Source organism: Zosterops lateralis (assembly GCF_965231275.1).
Source record: "Zosterops lateralis genome assembly, chromosome: 10".
NCBI lineage: Eukaryota > Metazoa > Chordata > Aves > Passeriformes > Zosteropidae > Zosterops > Zosterops lateralis.
Genome location: NC_139770.1, coordinates 4255852 through 4275223, shown reverse-complemented (window position 1 = coordinate 4275223; position 19372 = coordinate 4255852). Strand labels below are relative to the sequence as shown.

The 19372-nt window shown below is 40.8% G+C and overlaps 1 protein-coding gene across 4 annotated transcripts in view; it reads left to right on the top strand.

The window, feature by feature from the left end:
• The window catches only part of PHC3 (polyhomeotic homolog 3), a 28899-nt gene continuing 9527 nt past the window's right edge, over positions 1 to 19372 (top strand). Inside the window, exons 1-14 of one of the 4 annotated variants that reach the window (XM_083868364.1) lie at positions 1 to 59; positions 2779 to 2926; positions 3673 to 3831; positions 5238 to 5315; positions 6837 to 6995; positions 7478 to 7576; positions 8684 to 8918; positions 10359 to 11233; positions 12661 to 12811; positions 13123 to 13376; positions 14060 to 14216; positions 15513 to 15627; positions 16329 to 16479; positions 16564 to 16795. In XM_083868364.1, the coding sequence (XP_083724490.1) occupies positions 2801 to 2926; positions 3673 to 3831; positions 5238 to 5315; positions 6837 to 6995; positions 7478 to 7576; positions 8684 to 8918; positions 10359 to 11233; positions 12661 to 12811; positions 13123 to 13376; positions 14060 to 14216; positions 15513 to 15627; positions 16329 to 16479; positions 16564 to 16795 (2791 nt within the window). In that variant the 5' untranslated portion in view covers positions 1 to 59; positions 2779 to 2800. Of the gene's footprint in view, positions 60 to 2778; positions 2927 to 3672; positions 3832 to 5237; positions 5316 to 6836; positions 6996 to 7477; positions 7577 to 8683; positions 8919 to 10358; positions 11234 to 12660; positions 12812 to 13122; positions 13377 to 14059; positions 14217 to 15512; positions 15628 to 16328; positions 16480 to 16563; positions 16796 to 19372 lie in introns of those variants that run through there. The other 3 variants (XM_083868366.1, XM_083868365.1, XM_083868367.1) reach the window with 3 other exon arrangements.

Here is a 19372-nt window from a genome sequence, read left to right as displayed (position 1 = left end):
CGCGAGGGAGGCGAGAAAATGGCGGCGGCGGCGGCGGCGCCTTGAGCGGCGCGTCCCAGGCGAGTGTCCCGGCGGGGAGCGGGTAGCGCGGGCAGCGGCAGCCGCGGGGCCCCGGCCGGATCCGCGGGGGCGGGGAACCCGCGCTCTGACCGCGCCCCGGCGCCTGAGCCGGCCCAGCCCGGCCCCTCCCGCCCGCCCGCCTTGGCCGCTCCTGAGGGGGCGGTGGCGGGGGCTGAGGGTGGGTCAGCCCGGCCTGGGCGGGGGGCGGCCGGTGAGGGGACACCGGGGCCCCTCAGCGCGGGGCAGGAGCTCCGCATGCTCGGGGGGTGTGTTCCCACAGAGCATGCCTTCGTTATTATTATTTTTATTTTATTATTTCGGAGCCTTCTGTCAAATACTGGAATGCCTGTTGGGGTTAGGCTTGGAGGAAAATTTTATTTAGTTTGGGTTTTTTTTGGGTTATTTGTCCCTTTGGAGTTGCAGGGAGAGGTTGTGAATTGAAGAAAAAAAAAAAAAGAATAAAGCGTGTGGTTGTGGATGATTGTGGTTGTGGATGTGGGTTGTCAGCAGGGTTTGTTATTGCCATGGCATTTACCAAAACTTTCCAAAACGGGAGTAATGGTATTCGTGTGTCCACTGTGAGGGTAGTTTGTTAATTGGGATAGAATAGCAGGTACTTTTTTAGTTCAGATGGTTGCTCTGACCAAGAAAGACACAAAGAAACAAAACTTTGGAATATTTACCTTATGCACAATGTAACTTGGAGTTATGTGGTGTCTTGTACTGTTACTGCTTAAATAAATAAATATTTCCAATATAGTTTTTTTTGTTCTGGTTTGTATTTTGGGCTGACTTAAATGCGTAGTGGTTGTTTCAAGTCAGTGTGTTTTCTAAAACTTACTTTGCCTTACGGAGATTGTTTTGAGTTAAAGTTGCTCAGGGAGCATCTTTACAAGGTCTTCATCATTAAACAAAATTAATTTTCTTGCAAGTTAGCATCTGATGCCTGCACGTGGTGAGGTGTCAGAGGAGAGAGGGAGATGCTGAGAAAAATTTAGGAACTCCTTACTGTAGATGCTTTTTTCATTGCACATCCTTTGTGAGAACAAACTGAGCAATGACAATATTATTTTTGAAATAAATTTGAGCGAAAGGATTAACATCTCTCATGGAGTAAACTTGTGATGGAATAGTCACTGAGTGGGATATATTGCACATCTTGCTTATAACACACCAAAAACGTGGCTGAGAATGAAAGAAATGACACATCTAATGTTTTAAGCTAATTTAACTGGTTGCATAACTCTGCAAAAACTAGCTAGACAAGTTGTAGGTGTAAATATTTTGAGGTGCTTTTAATGTCCACTGGAGGAGACAGGGTTTATTTTTTTTTCAAGATACTTTTCATTATGTGAAATTAATGTAAAGTGGTTTTAGATGTGATGCTGGGTTTATTGCAATTAGAGTGGGAATGCATGTGTGCCCTGAAGTGGCATCAGTAATGCACAACAGACCTGCATTTTTAACAACAGATCATATTTTTTCTTCAGTTCTAAAAGCCGGGATCTCTGCTTTTAAAGCATCCTTGGTGGCCACGAATTTTCTTTGATGCCAAAGTCCATGCAAGTTCCCAGGCAGGTCTTTAGGTGACATGTAGGTGTTACAATTTAGTTGTTGTAGGAGCTGCAGCATCATGTGCAGCCCTCTGCAGAGCAGTTGTGTTTTGGGAGGTGAGGGTGGCAGCCTGGCAGTGTCCTGTTCTGCTTCCTGCTGTGTGAGTTGAAACTCCTGATTATACATTCCCGTTTGATGCAGCATCCAATGGGCGGTTTGTTAAGGACTTGGCAAAGCTGCTTTTTTTTTTTTCTAGTACATTGCAGCTCTCTGATCATTTCTCTGAGCCCCTCTTTATGAACGACACACGTCTTCTCAACCCTCCCTTTTTCTGGCATCCTTTGGAAAGCAATAAACAGCTACTATGTGATTTCCTGTTAATCATAATACAAAGACTGGAAAAGAAACTGCAGTAAACACCCCCATAAACATATATTGAGGTTTGTGATTGATTTCGGTTGTGAAGATGACATTTTGTGCTCTGCAACAGAGGGAAGTCCGTAAGACTAGGGAGGGTCATTTAAGGTGCTTAAAGAGGTAGTTTCTTCCTTGCTTCTTGCTGTGTTGTGTGAGGTATTACTGTTACAAGGATGTTTTCCTGTATCTTTTCCCTCTCTCCTCAGACTGAGCATTTCACTGGTGATTTTTGTTTTGCTCAGTGTCCAGGGTCTGACAGCATTTCAGTCCTGGGCTTGGGGGTGAGGGAGGTGCTGCTGGTCCTGTGTAGCTGGCTGGGAATCTTGGATGTATTCCTAAATTAGTTCTTTATTGCTACTTGTAAAGGTTCTTAGAAGAATACAACTACATCTCTCAAGAGATTGCATCAAGTAATAGCAAATGCTACAAACTAAGAAATTCTTTACCGTAGGGTTGGTGAGGCTCTGGCGCAGGTTGCCCATAGAGGTCGTGGCTGCCCCATCTCTGCTCCAGGCCAGGTTGAATGGAGCTTGAAGCAAACTGGTGTATTGAAAGGTGGCCCTGCCATGGCAGGGGGTGGGACGAGATGGTCTTTAGGTTCCCTCCAACCCAAACCATTCCATGAGTCTATGAAACTCACCTTTTGAAAATTCTCCATTTTTCTGTCTCAGCAAAACGTATTTTTTTGCATTAAAATCGGCGTGTTGTGGCCTTGCTTGTGAACCAGTTGTGTGTCCCTCCTGGCAGGCTGGAGGAAGGCTGCTCAGCTATGGAGAATGAACCCAACACGACGACGTGTTCAGCCTCCACAACGACCGTCACCACCACCTCCACGTCCCGCACGCCGCTGCCCCAGATCTCCGTCTACAGCGGCTCCGACAGACATGCTGTCCAGGTACTGGGCTCTGGGGCTTCCCCCCTGTGCTCTACACAGCTCCCAACACAGCCATCGTGCAGTGCTTTACACAGGATTAACTCTGCATTCTTAATTGCTGTTGTCTTTCTCAATAGCTGGATTGCTGGTTTTCAGGAGATGTTTACTGGAGGGTCTCAGACCTCTGAAGGACAGTTCAGGGTAGGCCTGTCTCCCAGATAAGGAAGGGGGAAATGCTGTGATAGAAAGTTTGATTTGTTCACCGTTTGCTGAGGGTACAGGTTATTAACATCAACCTTTGCAAAATAAAGCTGTTTGTTTGACTGATATTGACTAGAGGGATCCAAGGTATTTGTGTGGGTGTGAGCTTGGGATCCAGCCCCCTCTTACTGTTCTTGAAATTAGGTCTCCTTGAACTCTGTACAGTCCATTCTGTTGTGCTTCATAATTCGGTTTCTCACACACTGGTCTGACCTCTCAAAAAGCAGAACATGATGTAGGATGTGTTGACAGGCAGCTGAGAGGCTGGGATGATGTGTTGGGGATGACGCTGTATTGTCAGGCTGTCCTTGAGAACGCGAATTTATTGATGTTGACAATACTCTGTGGCTTGGTCAAGAGCAGTGAGGGAACAAGTTCAGCGTTACATAATTGGTGTGAAAAAAAACTTAATTTGGTTTTATTTCCTTATAAGGGTAAACTTCAACATCATGTCAGCATGGTGTGTGCTTTGTAATTGTAATTAATTACCTACTGATTCATCACAGGTTATTCAGCAGGCCTTGCATCGTCCTCCTAGCTCAGCTGCTCAGTACCTCCAGCAGATGTATGCAGCCCAACAGCAGCATCTAATGCTGCAGACTGCTGCTCTGCAGCAGCAGCACTTAAGCAGTACCCAATTTCAGAGTCTGGCAACTGTTCCACAGGTGAGAGTGAAGATTGCTGAAAAAGAATTGTGTATTGTCTAGAATAGGGCTACAGTCATTGTCAAACTTAATAACAGCTTAAGTGCCTGAGCTTAATGCCTCCTGAGAATTCACTTTTATATTTTAATGATCTTGTTATTTTAAATTGTATCGTCCTCCAAACTGTTTGGAGGATTTTGTCCAGTGGTATAGATGCTCCAGTAGGCAACCATTCCATGCTTTATTGCATACATTATAATGCATCATGAAAATCATCAAGCAGTAATAAAATAAATATTAAAAATAGACTTGAGTCTTCATCCCATGATTTTCTCTAAAAGTTGGTGGGGGAAGCAATGAATGGTATCTTAGTGAAATAAAAACCAGTGAACATCTGGCATCTTAGTGAGTTTTGCCTCACATCTGGCTGCATTATAAGGAATGGCAAAATTAAGTTTTAACCCTGAGTGTGAAAATGTAGGAGGTAAATGACATTTCATTTCTGAAACACAGTTTTCAACATCAGTGATCACTGGAGGAGACCCATTTTGAATTAAAGCAGTGGCAAGGTTTCCTATGACCTCAGTTGGCCTTGGATTGAGAATATGATCTTGCAGAGGGAGGTGGTTGTTAATGATTTTACACAGAGAAATGCTAAATGGAGTTAAAGACCTCAGGGATATGGCTGTTTGATGTCAGAACTGGGCTGACTCACTTTTGCTCCTGGCTTTTTCTTCTATACCTTTTTCATTGGATTGTGGTAATATGTTGATTTGTCTTTTTTTTTGTTGCGATGGATTTCTATGTGAATTTACAATTACTGAGACAGAGCAAAGAAAATCAGGTTGGGAAAGGCTGAAAAAGTTTTGATTCTGTTCCTACAGAAACCTAAATCACTGTCCCTTGTTACTCATCTGAAGGGCTGGAATAGCAGTCTGTGATAGACACTAGATGTGCATACATAAGTTACCATTCCAGAATACGAGGCTATTCTTTACAGCATTTATAAAGTTTGCTTTATTTTTAGAAGATTCTAATCACAATAAAATAATGACGTGAGTTTTAATAATGACAATTTTTTATGATATCTTAAGTTCTGAGCATCTTAGGTAGTGAGGTGATCACTTGGCTTCATCATTAGCAGTTTGGCAGACTTTACCTCTGATCATTTTTCTTCAAGTCTTGATCTGAAAGAATTACATGCCTGAAATTTGGTAGGACTTGAAGGAATTCAGCACCTTGCAGGTGGCATTCCACAGTGCAGAGTGCACTTGGCTGAAAACTATTTCCACTGAGCAAAGCATCTTTCTGTTAACCCAGAGAAAGGTAAAGGCAGAGAGGGCTGTTTCTGATGGTTTATGCAATAAAATGAACATCACTTAAGCACTTTCTGATTTCACTATTTGACACATATTCTTGCTATTTAGGCAAGCCTGTCAGGTGGGAGGCAATGCACTTCCCCCACTGGGAGTGTCACTCAGCAGTCGAGCATGTCGCAGACCTCGGTACGTAACCGCACCAAGCCCTCCCTCCTTTCCCAACCCTGCTTGGTTGTCTGATGGCTCTAGGGAAAAACAGAAAGTATTCATAGCATTTCAGTTTGTGTTGTTAAAATTAATGCTGCAGACGCAGTGAGCAGTTGTATGGTGACTCTGTAGTAAGTGCTGGGTGCTCTGTGTGATTGTTGGTGGCCAGTGTTGGCTTCCCCAGTCCCAGACCCCTCTTGGTGCTCTGAGGGGCAGCTGCTCACTCCACAAGCACCAGTGACTGTTCAAACTCCTGCAGAAATCACTCCCTGAGCTCTCATCTCTTACATGATTTCTCACTGGATAATCTAGGTTAGTTTCTTTATTCGGGGCACTACCGTACGTGAAAATCATAACTCTGTATCATGGACTAAATAGCACTAAATCTAAATAATCCAAGTCAATGCTTACATATATTTATGAAACTGATTAAATGTTTATAGCATTCATTCTTTTATTGATTATCATCCTTAGTCATTCATCTTTTTTGCAGTTTCACTTTCCATATTCTAGACATATACTCAGGTTTCACTTGTGAGCTGCTCTGTGTTCAGTTCATGCTGTATTTCTTTAAGTGTCATTGTCAGACATGCACAGTCTCTTCTGTACAGTTTTACAGTTGTCTGAAGTAGGATTTGTTAGTCCTACAGACATCCTGCTTATTAATCACACCCTCAAGCTGTTCATGACTCCAGTGCATAGCTTCAGTGATTGAACTGTGTATTTTTTTAAGCTCTCATAGCTTGGCTTGGCTTACAGTTGTTAGAAGTAAAACCATTTATTCATTAAATTTCTGAGGGGAAGTCTATTAAGATGTCTGATGTTAAACTAACAAAATAATTGGGCTGGGGTTTTTCAAGGAAATCTTTTAAGTAAGTGATGAAAAAGAGCTGGGCACTTAACTCTGTTAGACTGGTTAGAGAAAAAAAGAAAAAGCAAAGACACAACAACTTCTATTTTAAAAAAAGATGCTAAAGAGTGGTTCTTGAGGAGCATTTAATGTGAAATTGGAGAAGGTTTTAGTCTTCAGTCATTTTTCAGTGTGCATATGTGAAATGAGGATTGAAAGTCCCTAAGTGGTAGCACAAAGAAGTGTCTTGATCAGGGTGCATAATAGAAGACACCAGTCCAGGCAGTTAATATAAACATCTAAAGATCTTCAATATTGAAGTTCAGGTGTTTTTCTTAAAATATTGAAATCTCATTCTACATGTTCAGTAAATGTGTGTTTCTATGAGGCATATTTTTCAGACTTCATATTATTGTTTATACTCTTACCTGCTTATTTTTATTTACTGCGAAGTGCTTGCTTGCAGTTTAAGAATAAAAACGTACAATCTTGCCAGAATCCAATTTTCTGACGATTGGCTCAATATATTTTTGATATCTTCACAGTTCAGAGATTCCAACTGCCCCTGCCATTTTTGTCAAGGGCTTTCTGGCTTTAGACCCTAGGGTGATGGAATTTCCATGACAGAAGCAATATTTTTGTTTCCTTAGATTAACCTCTCCACCTCTCCCACACCTGCACAGATAATAAGCCGTTCTCAGACCTCCAACACCACCAGCAGCAGCATCACCCAACAGACGATGTTGCTGGGCAGCACCTCTCCCACCCTGAGTGCAAGCCAGGCTCAAATGTATCTACGAGCTCAGATGGTAAGTTTTGATTGCAGTCCTTGCAAAGTTTGGCTTTGGTCTCTCTCTGTTGGAAGATCTAAGCTCTCTTTCTTAAGTGTGGTAGATATCGGGCTGCTCTTTTGTTGTATTTTTTTTCTTTTCACTAATTTGTAATAATGGAAGTCCTCTTGAGTGCTTGTATGAAAGTTCATAGGTGTTTATTTACTTCAAAGATTTTTCTCAATATGCAGAACAAATTATTAATATGCAGAACAATTATTATATTTGGTTTACATTATTCTCTTTTATTTTTTTTTGTTTCCATTCTCTATTATTTTCTTTCTTTACTAAAATTACCATGATAAATAGTTCTTAAAATTAATCTATAAGTAAAAAGTAAATCTTATAAGCTGTACATCAGTATGTGTAAGTTATGTATCTCTTTAAGATACTGCATTTCTTTCACAGATTTTAAAAATTTCAGTCTGTTACTGTGTATTTTTTTTTTTTTTGCTTAACAGCTTATTTTTACACCTGCGACCACTGTGGCTGCTGTCCAGTCTGACATTCCTGTTGTCTCCTCGTCCTCCTCATCTTCCTGTCAGTCTGCAGCTACTCAGGTGAGCTTGTGTAAACTTACTAAAGGTCTGCTCCATCGAGTGGGACAGAACTGAAAAGTAAGGGAATGTTGTGCTTTAGTTTTTCTTGCTTTACTTTCACTCCAGAGCAGAGAGCAGATGGGCTGCTGGAGTGGCTCTGCCAAACTGCAGCTGAGTCACCTGTGAAGGTGCTGAAGGATCTGCCCTCACTGGGCAGGATGGCAGCAAATGCCTCCTGCATGCCAATGACAAAGCAAGCACTGTTGTCTTGGGTTTGAATGTGCCCTGTGGTGACACAGAGAGCAGTGAGACGTGAAATGTAAACTGGCTGTTCATCACACCTAACTGTTGAGTGAGGAAAGGATTACGTAATCAAAATAGGGAACAGTGATAATAATTAGTCCTCTTTTTCATGTAAAAGATGATGTAAATTAGTGCTGCAAGGGTAGGCATTATCCTTGAAAATGATATTTTAGCTCAGCATGTAGGATTGGAGATCTGGGATCGTTATGTACAGAATCTGGGTGTAGTATAACAGACTTCAGTGAAAATGATCCGTGACTGATTGACTTTTCAGAAAGCAAATCTTTTGTCTCATGTGACATTGGAGGTGTCATGATCAGAAGGGAGGTTAATAAAGGTTAATTTGGAGGTTAATACAGAAACAAAGGTCTCAGTTTTGTTAGCACACAGATAACAGAGAAGACTGGTCCCACTGACAACTCAAAGCTCTGATTTATGTTGGTCTGTCTCACTCACAGACCACTGCACTTCTGCAGTGTCTAAAAATAAAATTGCCTTTGCTTAAGATGCCTTGTGTTGCTTACTTTGAAGGCACAATAAAAGAGAAAAATGAAAGTTTTAATTCAAATTAATTAACAATTTCCATTTCTTTTAAAAATTCAATAAGGGAAAAAAGACTTCTGTATTTATCACTGAAGTAATAAAGATCCCTATCTTTCTCTAAATTTTATGGCTTTAAAGATACTTTGATATGCAGATTTTTAGTTTCTTGTGATCACATGGGATGAGAAGCATTAAAAAGTAATTTTTTTTGCTGTTTTTGCCTGATATTCATCATAGCTATTCATAGATTTTGGGTCATTTCATGTTCTGCTCATTTCGCAGGTTCAGAACTTGACGTTGCGCAGTCAGAAGCTGGGTGTGTTGTCAAGTTCCCAGAATGGCCCACCAAAGAGCAGCAGTCAAAGCCAGTCCCTGTGCCCCAGTAAAGCTGCCAGCAGCTCCAAGGGCAGCCAGGCTGAGCCCTCAGACAGCAATAGGAAAGGCGAGAGCCCCGTGCCCGAGTCTCGGAGCACGCCGGTCACACGGACATCCAGCATCCACCACCTAATCACACCAGGTGGGATCACTATAGCAAACTGATTTGTGTATCACACTTCTGTCAGAGTTCAGTGCTCTCTGGCTGTGTTATCAGATATATTTCATGTGAATAGAGTTCAAATCTTATTAGTAAATTCACTTATTTGTTGGTATTGGATGTTGCGGTATTGGATGTCGCATGGGATTTTGATTCAGCAGAGGCAGGAACGTTCTTAAATCACAATATAGAAACCGCAATACATTGAGTCACAGCACAAACGTGATTCTCGTTCCTGGTCTCTCTCTGTACGTTCATTGTGTCTCTGTACGTTCATGCCATCCTAACTCTGGGCAGCAAAATGTGGGCTGGAGCCACCTCAAGCCTCTTGTTTCCATCTAAATCCATTTTATTGATGGTTTGTTTCTTTTATGTGTTGTCTGTGTCATGAGAATGTTCTTACATCAAGTGCTTTTATAAACTCATAGGTAACAATGCTCAGAATTTTAGTATTTTGTACTGAGATAAATCAAAATAACCCGCACTTGGTTAGAGAGGTTCTTACACTGCATTGAAGCAGATTTGCATCTTAGCTTTCTTATTTTGAAGAAGTGATGGTAGTCTTGACGATTGGTCTGAATCCTGTGGAATGTACCTTGGCTTAATGACAGCTTTTAGAGAAAGAGTGGAACTTGGAGGCAGACATTCTGGAGGTGTTGAACCCTAATGTTCTCAGAACTCAGGTTGGTAAGAAAAAAACTATCCTTAGTAGCAGAACAAATCAAAAAACCTACATAAATGAGTTGTTTCTCAAGTGGACAAGACAAAGCAAGAAGAGGTTTGTTTGTGGAGGAAAATATGTGTGTGTGCTGTAAGAAATGACTAGTGAGTCACTGGCTCACTTCAAGGTGAAGAGATTTCTCTGGAAGCTGCACTGCTTTTAGGTTTGTGCCCCTCACTTGTTGTGTTCAAGTTCAGGCAAATGCTTTCAATGGTTTAAATTTATACTAAACTCTTGGAATTTTATTTAGTCTCTTAACATACTAGTATGTAAAGTTTAACCTAACAGTTATCAGCAAATCCTGTTGTGCTTATCATTTCTCTTCCAGTCTGTTTCAAAGCAAAGGTTAAATCCATTTAAAGTTGTGTGAAATTCTTAAATAAGGCTGGGTCAGCAGTAATCTTAGGCCTTGCAGCAAAAAGATAAGATTTAGATACTTCTTTATAGAAAGTATGTAGATGTAAAAAACATGGCCACATTAATTTATTCATTGCTGCATTTTGCTTTGGAAATTGATATATTCCCCTAATAAATTGTTCTTGTGTTCTGTGTCCTGTCTAAGAAGATATATTTAAACAAATATTGGAAGTGTTAAAAAAATTACGCTGATCTTTGAAGTGAGAATTTTGAGGTATTTTATAATATTTTTGGAGCTTGAAGAAATAAATACTAATCATCGCTTTTTCCCCCTTCCCTCGCAGCTTCATATTCTCCATTGCAACCTCATTCTCTAGTAAAACATCAGCCGATCCCACTTCATTCGCCACCTCCAAAGATTTCCCACCACCAGCTGATCCTGCAGCAGCAGCAGCAAGTCCAGCCGATCGCACTCCAGACTCCCCCGGGCCAGGAGCCGCCTCCGTCCCAGCACTGTCTGCCCCTGCCCAGCCACGCTCTGCCCCCGGCCCCGGGCAGCGCCCCGTCCCACTGCTCCCCTCTGCACATCCATCCCCCGCCGCTCACGCTCTCCCCCACCCCATCGCAGTCAGCTCAGCAGTCCGTGGTGGTGTCCCCTCCGCCCTCGCACTCCCCGAGTCAGTCCCCCACCATCATTATCCACCCTCAGGCCCTTATCCAGTCGCAGGCCAGCTCGCTGGTGCCGGCGGCGCTGCAGCCCGAGCCGGGCGCTCCGCAGGCGGCCGCCGCCACCCCCGTGCGCCCGTCGCAGCCGCTCGGCCTCCCGCCGCACCTGCCGCTGCCGCCCTCGTCCGCCGTGCACATCGGGGCCGTGGAGCCGCCCGGCCTGGTGTCCCCGGGCCAGCAGCTCGTGTCCTCCGCGCCGCACCAGCCCTACCCGGCCCTGCAATCCGCTCCCATCCCTCTGGCAGCTCCGCCTCAGCTCTCGGCCTCCTCAACCCAGATCCAACCGCTGCCCCTGCAGTCTGTGCAGTCTTTGCAAGTGCAGCCTGAAATTCTGTCCCAGGGCCAGGTTTTGGTTCAAAACACTTTGGTTTCTGAGGAAGAACTTCCTGCTGCAGAGGCTTTGGTCCAGCTGCCATTTCAAACTCTTCCACCGCCCCAGACCGTCGCGGTGAATCTGCAGGTGCAGCCGTCAGTTCCGATTGAAACTCCAGTGGTGAGTGATAACATTGTGTCCTTTCTTCTTTCCCTGGGCTTCTCCAGAGCTGTGAGTCTGGCCCATTGACTTCAAAGGGACCTAAATTAGGTGCTAGACAGAGGACAGGAAACCTATTGATTACAGACATGAGTTTTAAGAAAACAGTAGACATTTTTCTTCTGTTTCATGTTTTGGTTTGGGGTTTATTTGTTGGCCTTTTGTAATGGATCATCAGTCAAGAATATCAACCAGGAATCGTGACAGTGTAAATTTAATAGCTAAAATCTTGTTTCTTAAAGAAATTACAATGTATTTGAAATTTTTAAAAAAGTAAGTAAATATGTGACAATGCTTACATAAAGAATTTTGGTAAATGTGACATGAGGCCTGTAAACTTTTACCTCAATACAAATGGATTTTGGTTAACAGAACAATCTATATACTAGGTGGAAGGTGCATATCAAGTTATTAAGATGATAGGTTTCTGGATAATTTCTTTTGTACCAACATTAAAAATATCCTCTTCATAAAAGAATAGGGGAATTTGGATGCTGTTTTGGCAATTCCCATCCACCATCATTTAATTTGGTTCAATGTTTGTCTCGGATGTCTGCAGTTTGTAATTGAAGGTTTTGCCTTCAATTACTGGATTAAAATCAGGAAAATAAAATGATATGCAAATAAGGCTGACATTTAAGATGGCATTGCTGGGGTTTAGTGGTAAAATGCTAATGAGATTAAGTTGAGCAAAAGAATCAGCAGCTCTTTTAAGCTTTTTTGAGGTTATCAACAGGTTAAAGAAGGAGGTGTGCTGTTCATTTTCAATTTATTTTAAGAAGGCAATAATCTCAATTCTAATATTTCATGAAGAAATTGGGCAAAAGAGTAGGAGCCAGGTTTACTTTTGACAGGGTGATGTTTTACATTTTAATCAGCTAAACTGACTGTCAGGAATTTATGTAAAATTTATTTCAATACTTTTGAGGGAAAGACCTTAAAGTCTCTTATAACCACTAATGCTTGATAGTCTTGGTGTACTCTTCTGAAATACTCAGCTTGATTACACTGCTGTGTAAGATAGAACAAATTGCAGACTTGTCATTAAACTTGCATTTTTCAGATGTATTTAAAAGGCAGCAAATGTATGTGTAAATAAAAATAACAGTAAACTATATACATAAGATTGAATAAGTCAAGTTCTCTGTTTGATTGGAGAGCTGTGCTTCTTTATGTGTTGTTGTTTGTAACAAAATACTTTAATTTTACTGCTATAGATCTGTGATGTCCTCAGTTCATTGTTTGGTATGCATTTTGGGAACTAGTATTTTATTAAAAGATTAACATATTTGAACTGGTATTTATTTTTAAATCTGTATTTATGCAACTCTTTTAAGGTGTTAAGATAGAATGGAAATCTCTCTAAAGCAATAGTTTGTTGGATGCAGATTTACCAAGTGGAGAATGTGTGTGAAGAGGAGATGCCTGAGGACTCAGATTGTGTCCACATGGCAAGGACACCTACACCACCCACCTTGTCCCCACCAGCCATAACCTTGGGCAATGGAGAGGCTCTTCATTCAGAGGATCCTTTGTCAGGTGAGGACAAATGCCAAACTAAGGTAGCTTTTGGTTTTGTGATTTGTGTCAGTAATTGATGGTCAACTATGTTTGTAGTTAGCAGGTTCTGAGAAAGGAAAATGTTTGCGTGAGGAGGGTGCGTTTGTGGAATAGTCTGTTGTGATAAACCATCTTGTTTTAAAAGTGGAATCTGTAAAGCCTAAGGAAGAGCCTGTGCTAGGGGTTGATGGGTGCAGAGATGGGTCTTGGGGATTTATCACCTCTTACTTCCAGATTCTGAGCCAATGGTTGGACATAAGTGATAAAACATGTTTTGTTATCTTTTGCAGAACATGGGGGACTGCCTTCAGTGACATCATCAGTCAGTGCCTCAGTAATTAAATCTCCATCTGATCCTTCCCATGCCTCTATTCCACCACCACCTCTTTTACTTCCAGCAGCAACGACAAGGAGCAACAGCACATCCATGCCCAATAGCATTCCCAGCCTAGAAAATAAACCTCCACAGGCTATTGTTAAACCCCAGATCCTGACCCATGTCATTGAAGGCTTTGTCATTCAGGAGGGGCTGGAGCCATTCCCTGTAAGTCTAAAAGTTGCTAGGAATTTTTTTACTAATAATCGTTGAAATTAACTCTTTGTAAAAATTATGTTATTTGTGGCTTGTAGATATTTAGATCTTGAATTATGTTTCAGTTGTTGGTTTTGACCTTTTCTCCACTGATTGGTGACTTGAGTAGTAGGGTATATCTGGAGATAACTGCAGAGAGTGGGTTTAGGCTGCCATCTGGAATAACTTTTTTACATTTGTCTGCCTCCTAGATCCCTCAATTTAAGTGCTGCCTTAATTTAAACCTCAGATCTGAGTCTGTGTTAAAATTCTAAAATGCTACAATTTGTTGTTTCAGGCACTGGCAAGCTCTTAACTGGGCTAGGTGTAATTAGTGTTGAAAATTTTAAATCACAAACTGATAATTTAAAACCTGTCTTACTGGTTTAATGTGTGTCTCATTTTCCCTTTCCTCCATTTCACATATAATATGTTTCTTCCTTTGTTAAATGTAATTGCAAACTCTGCAGAGCAGGAGTGAGTCTTAATTTGTTTGAGAAATGAGCTTTGGCACGATATAATTGCGCTTCATTGATATGAAGTAGAAACTGATCATCTTCTCAGTTACAACTGTTAAGTCACAAATACTGTTTTTAATTATTCACTGTTGTGAATAATGTTAATTACTCCCTGTTGCTTTGCTTTTATTGCACCAGGTCAGTCGTTCATCTTTGCTGGTGGAGCAGCCTGCAGAGAAGAGATTGCTGGTGGAGGGTCAGATCATGAGTGTGGTGTGTGTTGAATCAGACTTGCAGAACACAAAACATGCAGACAACTCATCAGACACAGAAATAGAGGATATGATTGCAGAAGGTTTGTAGTTTTTGTTTAAATACCCATTTCCCCCCTGCAGTTCTGTGTGCTATGAAATGGGAATTAAACTGTGGCCTGGCCCAGAAAAACCCAATTATTCTGTGAACACACATTTTTCTATAAATTCAAATCTAAGATTTGAAAGTTCAGAATTTTTTTGCCGCCTCTGGGTTTTCTTTCCCACAGCTTGTATCCTTCTTGCACCAGAGCTGTTTTTGGTGATCTGCCTAAATTTAGTCTTAATGCAATTCTTTCTTTCATTCTCTTAAAATAGTTCTGTTCCCTCTTCCATATCAGAATTCTTTGCAGCAGTTATTTTGTTCTTAATTTGTTTCATTAGATATTAATTAAATTTTCTTATCAGTATTAACACTATGATGTGTCTCAGATTTCAGGCAGCTTGTCTGTTTTGTGGAATTATCCAAATACTCACAGTTTTGGGTTTAGTTGCTGTTCCTGACAGCTGGTGTTAGGTTTACGTATAGAGTTTGTAGCTACTCATTAGATGAGCTGGTAGGAGACATCCAACATAGAGACACATCCACTTACACACAAGTTGGGTAGAGGAGATTTTCTGATAGTAAACCAGGCTATGATTGTGTGTGTGTGGTACAAACACGCTTCTAACACCCTTCTCAGTATTTCCAGCTCTTTGCTGCTCTAGTGCTTTTTGTAGAGCAGGAAAAGGGCCATCTCACCTCACCAGGAACAGAAAAATATTCTGTAACACTAAGCTGTAAGTCAGCAGATGCCACAATCCTTTTCTTCATTGCATGCAGCTTATCTTTTTCATAGATTGAATGTTACAGATATCAAGATTCAATGTTTTCTTTGCTTTCACAAGTCCCTTTGGTTGTAGCAGCTGCTTATTCAAAGAAAGTACTTTAAAAGGTTAATTTATTATGTCATTACAGGAAGAGTTTGCATTTAGACTGTGGAAGGCCTGGTTCTTTTAATGAATTCTTTATGAAACAATTCATGAGGAATGTAACCCTTCTTTTTTAATTGCTTGCTGTGTTTGAGGGCAGACCTGCTCATGGATGGCTTGAAATTCAACAAAAACTGATTAAGTTCATTGAATAACATAATTGAAGGTTCATTGAGGTTCAGTTTACTCAAGATCTTTTCTAGACAGAATGAAATCTATGACTTGAGTAGCTTTGCATAATTGTCTGTTAATCAAAGTATTTAATTGAATGTGTTAAATATTTGAAGATCTTATGCCTACTTGAGGTGAAAGATGGGAACATAATTTTGTATCATTGAAACCGACTTTATTCCTCCTTCCTTCTTTAGAGGGACTGGATGAAATTGACAATGATCTTCTGAAGTGTGAATTTTGTGGAAAAATGGGATATCCCAATAAGTTTCTGCGGTCAAAAAGATTCTGCTCCACATCCTGTGCCAAAAGGTAACTCCATGTAGTTATTGTTTATCATTGTCTGGTTAATGGATTAATCTCTCTTGGTTAAGAGAGCAAGAATTCACAGTTAACATCTGGAAAGTTGGTGTTTAATACCATAAGTTTTAGAAATGGGGAATAGTTTCCCATTTCTAGATGTCACTTAGCTCTTTTTTGGCATCAGTGTGTCTGGGCATGACCTTTCTCATATGTCTGCTACATTCCCATTTAGGTGGTGGGAATATATATATAATTGATTTGGTACTTCTTGGGACACCACCAGCAAAATAATCTTAAAGGGGTTTAGTCCTTTACCTTAACATGGGATTTTTGCCTCTATCCTCCTTTGACTGGGTATCAGCTAGGTAGAGAAAATGGAACCAGAAAATACAATGTTATTTTAGGTTTTAGTGGACATTTCACAGCAGAACTATACTATGCCATAAAATGCAAAGGTATTTCTATCATGGAAAATTTTTAAGAATGGGAAGGACAGACATCTTCCAGGGGTAATCTGGATGTATTTGATCCTACAACAAGATGAGGGTTTGAACAAATGGCCTTTGAGGTACCTTTCTCTTTTATTTCTGTGACAGCTGTTGTTGCCATTAAGCAGCATTTCTACAACACTGTGATTTCATGGTTACTTAATTAAATTCAGTCAAAAAAAACCCTACTAGTGCATTATTGAATATATCTTACTTCTTTAGGCACAGCCTTAGTTGCACTAAGAAATTTGGGCTGTTTCCATCAGACAAGACCAGTCGTTGGAATCGGAAGTCAGATAGCCAAAGTCTTGGGCGGCGCGGGCGTCGGCCGAGCGGCCCTGAGGGGGCGTCACGAGATCATTTTCTTAGACAGGTCTGTGGAACATTTGCTTAAAACTATGGCACTGCTTTGGGACTTGCAAATAAAGCCTAATACTGTAGTTACTGCATTTTCCAGCTTCCAATTACTTATCCATCTGCAGAAGAAGATCTGGCTCCTCATGAAGACTCCGTTCCGACAGCCATGACCACGCGGCTGCGGCGGCAGAGTGAGCGGGAGAGGGAGCGGGAGCTCCGCGAGCTGCGGGTGCGGAAAATGCCGGAGAGCATCGAGCTGTTACCAGTGGTGCAAACTGACCCCTCAGTGTGGACTGTCGATGAAGTTTGGGCCTTCATACATTCTCTGCCTGGTATGGAATGGGCAATAACTTCTTCTGTGTTGGTTTTAACAGTGAAGTTCCTTGCTTTGTAGCAGTGCTGTGATGAGGAGGTGGTGTGGTAACAGCAGCAGTGTTAGCTGGTGGTAGACACTGGAATGTGATTTGTTTCCTCTTGCTTGTTCCTTCAGCACAAATCTCATGTTGGTAGAACTAGTCCCACTTCTGCTGTTGCATCTCAGCTGATGGAGATTAGAGCTGTTCCTTCCTTCAGTCTGACTTCTCTCAAGAGGTCAGTAGAGAGATCAGACACACTTTCTCCCTGTTACACTGCTTTCTTCTCTTCCCTCCTCTCTTGTTCCTTCTACTCTTCCTTCGTCCCTTGCTGCTGATCCAGTAGAAAAAGCAAGAGCAGTGTTATTTCCCTTGAAGACCTGTCATGATACAAGTCAAAAAAGAATAAGCAAGTTTTTGTTATAAAGTTAAAATTTATTTTGCATAGCTTTGCCTTCTTCTGCCTAGAAACTCTGCAAATTGCTAGTCTCAGTTTGTTCTTAGAAAGAACAATCTGGTTTTTCCTTGTTCACAAACTTTCCTTTAGCTCAATATTCACAGTTACCTTTGTCATCTTCAGGTTATTTGACATTTATTACTTCCTAACTATCATAACCTTTAAAGCTTCACTCCCCACCTTTTCCCAAGGATTTTATCTGATTAGACACTGTAACCCCTACAGATAACAAGACACATCTCTACAGTAGCAATTATACCAGAATTTTTATTGCTCACCCATTAAAACCCAAGCTACATTTGTTCCCAGATTTCTGCTTTTTCTGGAATTCTCAACCATTTTTTTTGTGAATCCCATTAGACTATTAACCTGTAAGGAATATATCTTCACTGCTAAATCATACACATACATTATGACAGACAGTCTTTTGTAGTAGGTCAGGCAAAGAATTGAGTGAGTGATGTCTGAAATCAACAGAAGTCATCCTTGGAGTACCTTTCTTCTGATAGTTAGTTGCAATTCAGTAACACTGTCTGCTTCTGGGAGCCTGCAGTGATGTCTGTAGAAACAAGCAAAGCTCCTTAGGTTTGGGATGTGATCATTCCTGTTTCTGTACTTGAGCTGTTATGGAGTGTAGCTCTATCACTGCTGTTTTCAGTTACTGTTTTTATGGATTTCAGGCTCTAGATAATTCAATAACTAATCCTAGGCTCTCAATAAATGGTGGTTCCTGTGCTAGAATAATTGACGTGCCACGTAAACACAATTCACTTGCAAGTATGAAGCCAAACCTTTTATTCTTAAAATGTGGTTTCTGTTTTGAAACAATTACTTTTGCAATATTTCATCAGCTGCTGGATCTGGTTTAGTTTTTTGTGTTCTATAAGCAAGGTGATCTTTGATTTTAAACAAACTTCTATTTATTTGTATGTAATGAAAATGTATTATAATTACTCATTCCTCTCCATATGAATGCCTAGTTTCTCAAATACTTCTTTTAAGAAAAAGTTCAGTCGATATTTAAAGCTGTATTCACAACCTGCCAGAATTTTTATTGCTACATGGCTGCATTTGGCTTTTTAGGTAATTTTGGGGTTTATTCTTTTCAGTATATTCTCAAGTCACTCTCTTGAAAAAATATTTTATCATATACTTCAAGCTTGATTAATGCAGGAAATAATATAGATGATTTTCAATATGGCATTTTATATTATATATGTACTTGGTGCAGTCTGTGCAGGCCATCTGCCATGCTGTAGAAGATGGTGATTTGTAACTTTTCCATAAACATTAGGGACATCTGTTTTCATTTACAGCTCTCTGTGAAGTCTGTAGCTGAAATGGACTCATGTCCTTGTCAGGCTTTTCCTGGGTTCCTCTGGAGCCTTTTGGAGAAGTCAGTGTCCAGGACACTTGCACTGTTAGTTGCTTCTTCTGGGAACAGCTCAAGCTGAGCAGAATTGTTCTCCTTCCTTTCTTCAGTTGCAAGATAAATGACCTTTCACCCACTCCCCACCTTTTTTTTTTTTGGCCAAGTTCTTGCACAAGAAGCAATTGCAAAAGTACTTAAGAATATACTGAGATGTGCTTGGATGAGGGAACTGCAGTACCTTCAACTTCCATCCTCTGCTTTTCCAAAAATGAGTTTGATAAAAAGTGTTTAAGAAGTTGTGTGGAAATTGCTTAAAGGGAAAAGTTGGCAACAACAAACATCCAGATTCCTATTTCAATTAAGTTTAAGTTTTGTTCTTAAATGCAGGAACTTCTCCTGATCTCTCAGATTTCTTGTGAATGTTGTGGTCTGACAATTGCAATGTCCAGGTCTCCAGTCAGACATGCCATGGTACCTTTCCCAGAAATACTCAATACTTGATTTACAGATTTTATATCTGTTGTCAGCATTTCAGTAAGAAAACCTTTATGATGATGTCAGAGCTAATTGTTGCATGAGGTCTGTTTAACAAATCAATAAGAAGAATTTATTCTTTGTGAAAAGCTAACTTTTTCCAACTTTGAATGTTACAACCTTCACACAGTAATAATCCAAATGAATTCAGATTTTGATGTTGATACTTCCTTCCACATTTTCTTTCCATTTG